The 14,105-nt window shown below is 35.2% G+C and overlaps 1 protein-coding gene across 2 annotated transcripts; it reads right to left on the bottom strand.

Moving 5' to 3' along the window:
* Positions 1–4,482: 4,482 nt before the first annotated feature.
* LOC108740074 (brachyurin-like) lies at positions 4,483–9,403 on the bottom strand. 2 transcript variants are annotated; one of them, XM_025980373.1, is made up of 7 exons: positions 9,294–9,403; positions 9,090–9,227; positions 8,038–8,138; positions 7,810–7,976; positions 6,960–7,234; positions 5,272–5,409; positions 4,483–4,790 (listed from the first exon to the last, which is right to left on the bottom strand). In XM_025980373.1, the coding sequence occupies exons 1-6, from the start codon at positions 9,381–9,383 to the stop codon at positions 5,290–5,292; spliced, it is 891 nt and encodes a 296-aa protein (XP_025836158.1). In that variant the 5' UTR covers positions 9,384–9,403; the 3' UTR covers positions 4,483–4,790; positions 5,272–5,289. The 2 variants fall into 2 exon arrangements, with proteins under 2 accessions (XP_025836158.1, XP_025836159.1); XM_025980374.1 differs by lacking the exon at positions 4,483–4,790 and having other exon boundaries at positions 5,237–5,409.
* Positions 9,404–14,105: the final 4,702 nt, after the last annotated feature.

The raw sequence follows: 14,105 nt of genomic DNA, 5'->3' as shown, positions 1-14,105 counted from the left end.
AAATTAAATGATGGCGTCCTCTGGGGTAAAGCACTCCGGACGTAAACTAGTCCCCCATTCGGATGTCCGGGCGGGGACTACCTCGGGGGATGTCATCAATAAGTGCAATAGGGATAGGTGCAATGTTTCACGAGTCGGAGCGTGGAATGTTAGAATAATGAGGCAAGTAGGAAAATTAGACAATTTAAAAATAGAGATGGATAGATTAGAATTAGATGTAGTAGGTATTAGTGAAGCTGGAGACTTCTGGAGTGGGGACTTCTGACAATACATACAGGATCGGTAGAAGGTAATTCGGGGGTAGGAATTGTAATGCGTAGGAAAGTAGCGCAGAGTGTAGAAAGTAATTTACAAAAAAGCCATAGAATAGTTACAGTTAAATTAAACTCAAAGCCGGTAAGAACGGTATTAGTGCAGGTCTACATGCCTACATTATCATACAGTGATGAAGACGTAGAAGCAGTTTATGCAGATACAAGACGTGTTAAGTTTAGTGAAAGGACATAACAACCTAATAGTTTTAGGAGATTTCAACGCAGTAATAGGAGAAGGTCAAGTGGGTGCAATAGCAGGTTCTTTTGGATTAGGCAATAGAAATGATAGGGGAGACAGAATGATGATAGAATTTTGCGATAAACATAAGTTAACCGTCGCGAATACTTTATTCAACCATCACGTTAGGAGGCGCTATACGTGAAAGATGACAGGTGATTTAGGGAGATATCAGTTAGATTACATACTTGTCAGACAATGATTTAAAAATCAAGGAAGGACTGTAGGAGTTATCCAGAAGCAGATATAGATAGCGATCATAACTTAGTAGTTTTTAGGAAGGGAGACAGGGATGCGCACTGTCACCACTACTTTTCAAACTATACATAGAAGACGCCATCAACATCATTAAAGACAGTACAACTGTAGGGATAGACGTGCAAGGGCAAAAGATTAGTATGCTTAGATTTGCAGATGATGCAGCAGTATTAGCATCTAGCAAGGAGGTCTTAGAAATAGCTTTAAATAAAATTTAAGCGGTATTGACAGATTAGTACTGTTTGAAAATAAATAAAATTAAAACTAAAATACTGGTATGCAAGGGAGAAAAAGTAGGGAAGGAGCGAATATAAAGATAGGAGACGAAAAATTAGAAGAAGTGGCTGATTTTAGATACCTACGAAGTCAGGTAAGTCAGGATTGAAGGAGTAGGAGGAATATGAAGCAGAGGATAGCACAGGGTCGTGTCGCCTTTAATAAAAAGAAGTCACTTCTGTATTCGCGAATGGTTAATCTAGAAATTCGAAAAATGTAAGGGTGCGAAACATGGACAGTGGGCGCGGCGGAATAGAAGGTTAGTAGCGTTTAAAATGTGGTGTTATAGGCAGAGGATATCGTGGGTAGAAAAGGTTAGAAATAAAGAGGTATTGGAAAGAATAGGAGAACAGAGGACTCTATGGAAGACAATAAAAAATAGGCGAGATAGGTTGGTAAAACAACTTCTCAGGCATGGTCTAATCAGAGACATATTAGAGGCAGAAACAGGAGTTAAGAGGTGTAGAGGTAGACCTAGATAAGATTACTCTTCGCAAATAGTTAAAGATGTGGGCTGTTCTAGTTTTAGGGAAATGCGAAGTGTAGGAAAGAGTGGAGGTACGTGTCCAACCAGTCTAAGGGCCGACGACCTTATGATGATGATGATGATAGATGATATAGTATATTCAAATATACATATATAAATTCGAACTTTAAAAAAACTGTTATTTTCGTATACTGAAAACAAATGTGGCTGCTAATGTAATCAGTACATTGACAGATATGTCAGACAGTTATCAGGTCGCTTGACATTGAAATCAGGATAAGAATCATTTAAGTACACTATTTAATTTATCACACATATTAAAAGCATCTCCATTTGCTCTGCAAAATTTATTGGATTGTTAAACATTAAATTGAAAAACATTAAAAAGGTTATAGTTTCAGATTGAACACTGGGACACTGCTTAAAATATTTTATTACTTCCGAACACCTACCCAAAGTGGGAATCGACATTAAAGGGCAATGTTCTAACATTTGAAGATTTATCTAAGTTTTTAAAAGAGGGGTGCAAGGGGTTAGAAGCGGTGGAACTCAGTAAAGATGCTATTAGAAATTAATATAGTAGACCTAATTTATTAGTGTGTTTTATTCATTTTTGAATTAATTTTAGCCAGTACAGATAACCTAACTTATCCTAACTTAATCTCAACTTAATGAAGAAATAATGTAGCTATTGTCATTCCCTTGCAGGGAATCAAACCGGGGCCCCTGGTTTTACGCACCAGTACATTATCACAAAAAGAAAATTCAAAATTCCGTCCCGCGTGAGTAAATTTGCCTGTAAACAACACTATGAAAAAAAATAGTTTATGCAGGACTTATTTCAAAACGAGGACACAAATCCACTCGCGGCTGAAAATCAATTTCAAGTGAGACTTGCACTCGCTGCAAACGATAAGGATGTTTGTTGATTAAGAAGTCTGAAAATCAATAAATTAAATAGTGTAGGGTTACTTACTAATGATTAATTAAATATAAATTCTTCTCAACTTTTAACTATTTAATAGTATGTATAGTTTATCTACCCACTCCTATAAATTAATAAATAAGTGGTTTTAATTTTATGTTTACCATAGAAATGATGGTTAATTACTGATCTTCTTCTAAGTATACTTCATTTACTTTTTCTACCTATGTGCTCCTTGCAATGTCTTGGATGCGCGCAGGCAAAATCATAGGTAAGGAGAAAAAAGCTCTCGACTCTTGTTCATTCAACATACTTTTTCATACAGTACCTGATAAAAGTTTTGTTCAATCATGAATAGTAGTGCGAGTCGAAAACAAGCGTTAAAGCCTTTAATATGTCTTCAAATATAAATAAACATCTCGGTGATATTTTCAGTAGTAATTGGTACCAATAACAGCACATTTGAGCAATGCAATTGTAGTGTATAAAATGGCCAATTTTTCTGTGCAGTACTGTACGGATTATATGGTCCTCACCGGTTAAGAGTTTGGCCGAGAGTTGTCTCCTTCATTTTCTGACCTAGTGCTGTTCTTTTCTACTTTGCGCCGCAACAGAAGGTAAACGAAGTATAGTAAGTATCTGAAAAATCATCACAATTTTCAGATTTTCCAAGGCTTTAATTGTGTTAATTTTTTAAATCTGCTTTTTCTCATAATTAACACTTTCCTGAAATTCATGAAGGGGTGCGTCTCATACTTCTTTATCAACTTAAAATTTTAACTCATTCCATTAAGTATATTTCGGTGGTAGATATATCCTGGTTCTTGTCTACTCTAACTGAATTTTCGGGAAATTAAGGTTTATTGCTTACTTACATTTATTTTCGAAAAATTCCTTCAGTTCCTGGATGTAAACTATATATATATTTTTAATACTTGCTCGACACGTTTATGAAGTAGGTACTACACGATTAAATTGATAGGAATCTTATCAACGTATTCTGAAGGAGTGGTGTTATTGTAATTTAAATCTATTATATAATTAGCATTGCCAGTTGTAAGCAACTCACCACACAGCAAAAGCCTTGTAGTGGGTTGTCTAGTAACAATAAGAAGAGCATGACAGCCATGAAGTGTACGATATAGTACTGAACGACTAATTAATTACTAATATTGATGTTAATTAAAGAGTAAATAGCTAATAAATCAGTTCTTAGTGCAAAAAATGTTTGATTATGTGACGGTTCTATATTTTGAGAAAATTTATTACTTTTGTAGCGAGCACGAACGCGTTTGTGTGCGATCGGGTATAAATGTGTGTGAGAGGCTTATCGATTCGCCGACTAGCCGCGGGCGCCTTTCTTCATGTGCACCGTATTTATAAATGTGTGTGTCGTACCTGCGTTCTGGGAAAGAAATTAAAAGTTCAAAGAAAAAGAAACTTTTCCGGACGGCTCGAGAATGTTCCAGAAAGTAAACAAAAGAGTATTTAAAGGAAGAGACGATCGCCGAAAGGAGTAGTAATATATTGACCGTTGCAGAAGTGAATCCAGAAATAAATTGATAGAAGTGAAATAAATAGCGCAGTGAATAGTGATATATCCACAGTAGTATAAATAAATAGAATAATTCATAACCTAAGTTTAGTAATAATTTAATTCAATAGTAATTAGTGTAAATAAATAGTTTTCGCCTTAGAAGTTAAATTTTGTTAAACTCACGAACATCACACTATTATAGTTAAATTGTGCGAATTTTTCCTGATCTAAGTATAAACGTGAAAAGTAGTTACCTTTCAATTTGATGCTTGAGCGTGAGCAATAGAAATTTCGATATTTTTGGGTAAGTATATTATTGTGTTAGTTTGTTTGGCTTATTTTGTTTACAAACTCAGATATAATATCGATCAGTGTTATAGATAACGACAGCGATTGATTAAGTTAAGGCGTGAAATCGACTACATAAAGCTAATTTTTTTATCCCTGGGAAACAATATTTTTTCTGGATAAAAAGTATCTTATGTGCTTTTCTGTAGCCCTGGCAATGTGTGTACAAAATTTCTTGGTGATCGGTGGAATAGTAAAGGGTGAAAAGCAAACAAACAAAAAACTCACATTCGTATTTATATTAGATAGGACTATTATCTTCCAGCCTTCTCAGTTTTCGCTGGTTAACTTTGAGCAACTGAAGACGGACTGATGACGAAGAACCTCACTCTCATCTTTTGGGATACGTTACGGAAACCAATTCGCTATTATTATTTTTTTTTGTATAGCTATAAGTACTTCTTACCCTGAAATATAATCGAAGATTATTAATAACTCCGTTTTAACCTATCGTATTATTTGGAAAAGGGGATACTATGGAAGTGTTAAGAAATCTGCGTACTATTCTGCATATACATATCTAGGACTCTTGTAGACTTATGTACGTAAGTTGTACCTAAGCACTTTCAACTCGGCTAGACTAGCATGTAATGTGCTACGTTTATTGATGAAATAATTATTATCAGAATAATTCGAACTGTTCTGATTCCACATTTCTGCTTTTTTATCGGCTAAAGGATTATATTTTTAAATTTTGTCAATTTGTTTTTACTTAAATTTTTCGATGTTTGAGCGAGATTAAGCATGAAGTACAGGTGAGTATGTTATTTATCTAGTTAATTCTTTTATATTATAAATATATAATACATTTGTATGTATGTATTTGTAGATATACCTATACAGACAAAGATACTTTTAAGTGCAATAATCGTTTATTGCAATATTTACATCAGTACTTAAGAACGTTTAAGCAATAACAGCATCGGTGTTTGCTTCAATCCAATCTAAAAATGATGTTACCCTCGAAAAGCCAGATGGATCCCCAGCGTCACAATCATTATAACCTTTAAATGATGTTACCCCAACCTGCAAACGATATAAAAAAGTATAGCAATATTGTTGTATGTCTATAGTTTTATTAGATTATTAGTCATGTGGGTAGAATCAGTTGTTTGCTGAAACACAGAACCTTTTTGGCAAACAGAAAAAAAAAACAAATCGGAATCTACAAGCATAAGTGACAATGAGATGTGTACTATGGAACAGATCTTTCGTTTTGTGACGTGGCAGATGTGACTGTACATTCTCAAGCATTTACGAACATTCTTATGAACGATGTATTAATGAGGGTGTGATTTATTCAATAAAAAAGAAAGATTAATGTGAAATTAAGTTAATTTGTAACCCATTACGGACTACGTCAACAGTTGCTGCATCCTTATCATTTGCAGCGAGTGCAAGCCATGCATAAACTGATTTTCGGCCGCGAGTGGATTTGTGTCCGTTGTTTCGAAAGAAAAGTAGAGTATAGCCTAATTTTTTCCATAGGGTATTGTTTACAAACAAATTTGCTTCACGGGGAACGGAATTCTGAATTATAATAGTCAGTATAGGAGCGATGCAAATTCGCATTACGTACATCCTTCGCGGTTTCATTAATGTTTTTCGGTAAATGTGTAGTGCAAAATTTTTGGAGACATACGATATTTGATTTTATTTATAAGTTTACTTACAATTACCAACAAAAATGTTAAGCACCTTAGCAATACCTTTATTGTGGTGTTGAAATTTACCATAATAAATTCCAGGTTATGTTCATTTACCGATTAATTTTTACGTAACTCACGTTTTTTCTTTCTTTTGTGTTTCGTACATTTACTTCGTGTTGCCTGTAACGTAATTTATTTAATCTAAACATTAAATGTAGTGTGTACTAAATAGTTTGTTTATCTTAAACGTTCGATAAGTCGGCAATGTTTATAATCTCTGTCCAGGTAAGCGACCGATTTTTCATCATACTGCGCTATTCAACAGATACCTATGTTGCTAATTCACGTACAGGATCGGCTTCAGATTGTTTATATTTAATTCAATCTTATAAATATCTGGCGTAAACCCAAAAAGAAACGAAGACTTCAAAAAATTCGCGCTAATTTCACAACTCACGATCTAAATAAGATGTTTTCTATCTACCAGGTAACAAATTCACATGCATTTAAAATATAAGCATATAATAACAAGCAGCTCAAAACCTGTTTCTAAACAAGAACTACCCACAAGAAATAAATGGCAAAACTAATTCAACAAATACTAGACCAGGACATAATCAAACAATACCTTTCGGACTTTTATCGTATTACTTATCAAAATTAGCAGGTTATCAGAATTTGGTGTATTTAGATGACATAACAATATTGACAATAAGCTAGCAGTAAATAATAATAGATTAAGGGAAGTGCTTAAGTAACCTAAACAACAAAAAAGTCCAGTCGGATAAATGTAAATTTTTTAAAAAAGAAGTGGTTTATCATGACTACATCATTTCTTACAGAATTTTTTTTAATTTTAATTTTGGTTTTGATGGAAATAAAATATACCTATATTAATTTAATATTTTTAAACTGATTTATATTCACCAATTTTCTATTGGCCACAAGTGGTCCGCCTGAATCTCCAAAGCACACCCCTTTTTTGCCCGTTCCTGCAGTACAAATAACTGAATCTGGAAGATCCTGGAACGTCTCATTACACACTTCGTTTTTTATAATACGAACATTGATGTATCGCAATACTTCTTTGCCATCGGTGGCAGGATCATTATCGTCTCCCCAGCCACTTGTTATTGCCTCACGTCCCACCAAATTATTCGAAACGTCAGCTCTACTGGGCAGTGCGATCAGTTGAACGTATTCTGGAGAAATTGAATTATGTTTGGTAAAAGACGAAATCACTGGATTGATAGGTAGGCACATTAATAGGAATCAGAGTAGATCCAAGAAATTACGAAAAGTGCGAAAATTAAATTTTTGAAACGGCCCTTTTACAATGACATTCATAATTTAATATTCTTAAGCTTTCCTAAACGAAGCGAGCTACGGCTGAATACATAGTGATCCGTAAAATGTAGCATTGTACTAACAGATGGCGTTTACCACGCCGTTTGTAGAATTTCATAAAACGCGCTGTTATGACAGCAGGTAAAAGTTGGTCTGTGTTGTCGAAACTGTCTGCGACGCGCTGATGAAATCCAACAGGATCGAAATGGCGATCCGCGTCTGGCAGTTTAGAAAGAATACTGACCACTCCGAATTTTTTTATTCGAACATATGAGACAAATAGAATAGAAAGCTAGAAGAAGTCTAAATAAAGTCGATCAACGTTGACCACGAAATGGTTTAGCTTTTGTTTTAAGTTAAAAGATTGGTAATTTCTTGGTAGATATAACTAACATTTAAGATAAAGTAAATTAGTAATAGAGATAGTTACGATTGATTTTTGCTGGTGTTGGAAGATAGACTACGCCTAAGTCATTATCTAGTGAATCATTATTAAACTGTTCATGGAATTTGAACGTGGATGTGTTAATCCTTTGCTGGGTAAGTTCAATTTCACGGTACTTATGTGCTCCCAGAACTACTTCTAACAACAACTGCCTGATTAAAAGAACAAAATGCAATAAATTATGACGACAACCATTAAAAGCCAATATCTTACCTATCATCTAAGCAGTGGGCAGCTGTTAACACGTATCTCTTGGTGATGAGAGATCCGCCACATAAACCCGTCCATTCATCGTAAAATATTCTCAAAGCAGCCTAAAATAATAAAAACACCGTGGATAAACATCTGCTTGCAAAATTAACCATGCCTACGTTCATCGTTTACCCAAGCCTGACGAAATTGTAATACTTCGCGGGTGTTGTCTTTTCCTACGGCAAACTTACGATCCTAAGCAGTCAATTAAAGGTATCCTTCGATACGTATATTGGAAATTAAAAAAAATCAGTCAAATGTTAATAAAAATAAATTAAGGAAGAAAGCAACAGCACGCAGACGGACTCATAGTTAGTGGAAAGTACAGCCATCTTGCACGTTTACTGAAAACGACTATTAGTACAGTCATTTAGTTCGAAAAATAGTGGTTGCCTGGAAAGTTTTCCGGGAGTTTTGAAAATTGGTAATTTTATAGATTCTGATGTGCTCTTTCCGAATTTCGTATTTTTGCCACCTCGTATTTTTGCCGCTCGCGCCGCCGTATTGGGAAAATGGCGCCAAAAAGCAGTTTTTTGACAATATCTCCTTTCCGACTCATTTTACGATTAAAACAGTTATATACAAAATGAAACTAGGGACAATCGCCTTCAATTTTTATATCTACTTTTTTTCCATAAAGTCAATAGTTTTGGCGTATGAGCGCCGCATAGTGTACTCCAACGAGTGTTTTGGTAGAGCTGAATAGAAATATTTAGTCTGAGTCATCACCAAATAAAAACATTATATTGTAGATCAAAAATTTACCGCGAATTAGACCGCGTGGAACTTTCACATCTTGTCGATTTTAACTCAGTCTATAACTTGGACGTAACTAGTTTGTGAAGTGTCACCTACAGAACCGCTACAGTAATTTTGGAACCGATTTAATAGTTTCGATTATTTATCGCTTAAACCAAACCCATAAATTTTTCTAGATTGTTATATCTACAGTATAGACTAACACCCAAAAATTTTGATCAAACATTAAGTATTCCAAATATTTAAATACTTACTTGATATGGTAAAGAGTTTGGTACAGCTTCATTCCCTCCTACGATTCTTGCATCCTCAGAGGATACAAACTGATTGAGTCCTCTATGAGCTGCTTTGCGAGTAGGTAAAATTTTAAATCCATCCTTAGTTATGTGAGCCTGTCAAGAACACAAAAACTTTATTCAGAATTGATCTAGACCTCCAAATTAATATCACTGCGTTACCGTAACTAAGGAAAATGTGATAAAAATTAAAGTCGTTATCTTCATCTCTGCGCGTGACACAGATATTGTACTAATTTTTGTGAAACTCATTTTATATAGTTATGTTCAGAGTACTTTTATTGATAAAATTCTTGCTACGCTTTTTTTTCAAGACTCATCAATTTGATAAACGATACATTTTCAAATCTTTAAGATAGATATGTTAATGTTGTTAAAAATAATCAAAATGGTATTGTAAGAAATATTATAGTTACTATAATCAACTAAAAGGATTTATCCTATACTATTTAAGCGTATATATAAGGATTCTTAGAAGTATATAGTAGAAATTTGTTTAATTTCTTTAATATCCTTGAACAATAGCAGTTCCGTTCTCTGATGTGTGGAATTTTAAGATTTGATTGCTACTGAAGCTCAGGTTTTTGTTAATTCATATTTTCTAAGGATATAGTAGTGTAACGTATACATGCAGGTATATCAATTCTTACTTCAACAAAACTGAAATTATTTTCGTATACTGCTGACAAATGAGGCTGCTAATTTAATAAACACACTCACAGTTATATTAAAAAGTTATGAGGTGGTATGCTATTAAAATCAGAATATGGAAGCATAAAATCAGGATAGGAAAGAGTGGAGGTGCGTGTCCAAACAGTCTTAGAACTGACGACCTTATGATCATGATGATTAAAAACATCTCTTCTAATCTGGAGAATCTGCTGGATTGTATAACCTTAAATTTAAAGATATTAAAAAGTTTACAGGTTCCGACTGAACAATGGGACGCTGTCATAGAACATTTTATGATTTTGTAGCGTGCGTGACGCTAACAGATAAAGATGCAGACTCCAACCTATTTGTAAGTCTGGAGCTGGATGATGAAGTAACTGTGGCTATTTGCAAGTCCAATAGTCAGACGAAGACGAGTCTGTTTGCAAGACTGATTTATTTAATTATTTATACGGTATTTATACAAAAATATTTACATGGATTTAATGTATAGTTTTTGTCTAGCAGTTTGTTCCGAGTTGGATGGTTCACCCAGTTTGGTCGATCGACAACGACGATAGAAATGCTGGGTCGCTTGCACACATACTATACGAGGGCGGTTCAGTAAGTACCCGTGTTAGAAATGAAGACACCTTTTTTTTAAAATTTGTTTTTTTATTTTTCAACATAGTCCCCTTTTAGAAAGATACACTTCTCCCAACGACCCTGCCATTTTCTTTTTACCCCTCCAAAAAATAAGATTTGTCGAACTCTCCAAAATCCCCCCTGTCTCGAGTGAGTACGGGGTGTGCGGCAGCAAATTCATAACGTAATTCATGCATTTTGACGGCAAAAACTCCTCAACAACGTTAGCCAAGATTCCTGGTCGTTCCTATCAAAAACGGATCTTTGCCCACGTTTAAATTCGTTGAAGCAATATCTAACTGTGGTCGTAGATGGCGAAATGTTTCCATAAACAATATCCAACTTTGTTTTCATCTCCTCGCATTTTTTCCCATCCAAAAACAAAAAGCGAGTTACCGAACGAAACTGCTCTTTTTCCATCTTAGCGAAAATAACGAAACACGTCTCAGTCGAATGGCTGCCAAATCCAAACTAACCTATCAATCAGTCTAAAATTCGTTTTGGCGTGGTTTGATAGATGGCAGCACACGATGACAACACCAATTTCCCTCAGAAACGTCCCCTGTCTTCAAACACGGGTACTTATTAAACCGCCCTCGTATGTCTACGAACTGTATACCATACGGAGTGTTCACACAGTGATTAGCGATATTGGTCATCCTCCTGTGAACTATTTGGGGAAGTGTACACGACGTCCTGAGCGGGTTGTTATTGTTGATTGTGAGACGTCATTGTTGGAGGCTGCAGCCCCAGGAGAGGAGTGTGAGTGTTGTCCTTCTAACATAATGCATGCTGGTTTAAGTCGGCGAATAGGTACAGTTTTCTCCTTGTTGGACAATTGGACGGTGAACGTGAACGTGAGCGGTGCTATTAAGATGCTTAGATTTTAATTCGTTTGTTTAACAGTATTTCTTTTCACTTTTATAAACCATCATTTTTTATGTTCTACAATTTTCCATAAAACTGAAACAAACATTTTTTCGAGTTCGTTTCTATGTTTGTACTAAGACTAGATTAAAATTTGTGTAATCTGTTGGCTATTTGTTTGAGCGGTGATTTCGATGATTTTTATGAATTTTTTAAAAATAGAAATACAGCTTTTTCCCTAAAATACGGAAATTTCACTCATTATCAGTAGAATATTAAAATGAACAACACACATCATCTGCGACATGAAATAAAATGTGCATGTTTAACATTTGACTTATTCATAAAGCGATGAACGTAAATAAAAAAATTACGAAATAGGTAATATAGAAAATGTTGCCACTTTTCTTTGTTTAAAACAAAACAACGTCAAAACGCCACAATAAAGTAAAACAAAAACCGCAAATACGTAGCTATCTAACTTGGCCAATAGATACATCGTTGCCAACTATTGTATATAGGAAATACTACAAATGGCGCAGTAAACGCCATCTGTAGCACGATGCTACATTTTAGGATTACGTATGCTTCAACAAGGTCCACTTGTCTGGATATCTTCTTACTGAAAACGAAAATGTAGCATCGTGCTACAGATGGCGTTTACTGCGCCATTTGTAGTATTTTCTAAAACGCACTGTTAAGACAGCAGGTACAAGTTGGTCTGTGTTCTGTCGGAGCTGCCTGCGACGCGCTGATGAGATCCAAAAAGATCGAAATCTCGATCCGCGTCTGGCAGTTTCGACAGAATACAGGCCACTTCGAATTATTTTATTCTATTAGATATAGCATGATGAAACGTTTATATGTACATATACTTAGTTTTAACACTTAAACCAATATTGTCAAACCCATACTTGGCTGCCCAATATTGGGCCAAACCTAACAAAAAACGTTAATAAACGTAGGCTTGACACTTGACAATTAATCGAACATAGGACCAGTATAAACGTCAGGAAATGTTATTATACCTAGCCTTGTTATTTGAAGATTGACCAAACTCTGGGCCACTATTGTCAAACCCATACTTGGCTGCCCAGTGTTGGACCAAAAATGGCAAAAAGTTAATAAACCTAGTCTTGGAATTTGTTAATTAACCGAACTTTGGACCAGTAATGGCAGGCCAATGCATGGCTGCCCAAGTTTTGGACCAAATTTCACGGAATATTATTATACCTAGCCTCGTTATTTGAAGATTAACCAAACTTTGGACCAATATTCTCAAACCCATACTTGACTGCCCAGACCAAACTTGGGGAAACGTTAATAAACTTAGCTTTGGCACTTACAAATTGACCGAACTTTGGACCAGTATTGACAAGCCAATGCTTGGCTGCTCGGTATTGGACCAAACTTGACGAAACGGTAATATACCTAGCCTTGGCACTTGAATACTGGCCGAACATTGGACCAGTCTTGACAAACCAATGATTGGCTATCCCAGTATTGGACCAAACTTGGTGAAATGTTAATCTGCCTAGCCTTGGCATTTAAAAATTGACCGAACTTTAGTCCGGTATCGACAAGCCAAAGTTTGGCTGCTCGGTATTGGACTAAACTTGGCGAAACGGTAATGTACCTAGCCTTGACATTTAAAGACTGGCCGAACTATGGACCTGTATTTGACAAACCAATGATTGACTACCCCAGTATTGGACAAAACCTGGTGAAATGTTAATGTGCCTAGCCTTGACATTTGAAGATTGACCCAACTTTGGTCCAATATCGACAAAGCAATGCTTGGTTTCCCACTACTGGTCCAAGCTTGGGCCTATCGTCAAGACTGGCATTTTCCTACATGGGTAACAATAGAGAAAACGGTACAAAAGGAAAGAGTGCGTATATAGGATTTATAGATTTAGAAAAAGCTTTTGACAATGTTAAATGGGACACGATGTTAAATATACTTAAAAATGTAGAAATATGTTACAGAGATAGAAGAGTGATCCTTAGTTTGTCCAAAGAGCAACAGATAGCTATACAGTTGGGGCAGTAACGTAGAGAAGTTAATATTAGGAAGGGACTCAGACTTTTTAATCTATACAACGAAGACGCGATCGACATCATTAAAGCCAGTACAACTGTAGGGATAGATATATAGGGGTAAAAGATTAGTATTTAGATTTGCAGATGATATAGCAATATTAGCATCTAGCAAGGAAGAGTTAGAGATAGCTTTAAATAAAATGGAAGCGGTATTGACAAAACAGTATTGTATGAATATAAAAGTAAAACAAAAATACTGGTATGCACGGGAAGAAAAAGTAGGGAAAGAGCGAATATAAAGATAGGAGACGAAAAATTAGAAGAAGTGACTAATTTTAGGTATCTAGGAAGTCAGATAGGTCAGGATGGAAGGAGTAATAGGGATAAGAAGCAGAGGATAGCGCAGGGTCAAGTCACTTCTATGCTCGCGAACATTTATTTTAGAAATTCGCAAATAGTTTAGAATATGGTTTGTTCTACTTTTAGGGAAATGAGAAGAGTAACTCAGGATAGGAAATAGTGCAAGTGCGTATCCAACCTATCTTAGAACTGACGATCTTTAGATAATGAGGTTATATATAAGGAGTGTATTTTTAAATTTTGTTAGTATGTTTATGTTTAAGATTTTCGGTGTTTGAACAAGATTATGTATGGAATGAAAGTGAGTAAATTAATTAACTGCCTATTCCTTTACATTCTTTTATATTGTATATACATAATACATTTGTATATATGTATTTGTAGATGTACCTGAACAGAAAAAGATAC

Source organism: Agrilus planipennis, unplaced genomic scaffold, assembly GCF_000699045.2.
Source record: "Agrilus planipennis isolate EAB-ADULT unplaced genomic scaffold, Apla_2.0 scaffold168, whole genome shotgun sequence".
In the NCBI taxonomy this organism is placed as follows: Eukaryota; Metazoa; Arthropoda; class Insecta; order Coleoptera; family Buprestidae; genus Agrilus; species Agrilus planipennis.
This window is presented reverse-complemented; position numbering and strand designations above follow the sequence as displayed.

Bases quoted from the DNA above. Each gene is read 5' to 3' on its own strand.
- LOC108740074 (XM_025980373.1), bottom strand. From the start codon at position 9,383: ATGAGTTTCACAAAAATTAGTACAATATCTGTGTCACGCGCAGAGATG. The intron at 7,235-7,809 runs GTAACTATCTCT...CAATTTCTCCAG, and splicing joins AACACCAGCAAAAATCAATC to AATACGTTCAACTGATCGCA. The intron at 5,410-6,959 runs GTGAATATAAAT...TATCGTTTGCAG, and splicing joins TTGTGGCCAATAGAAAATTG to GTTGGGGTAACATCATTTAA.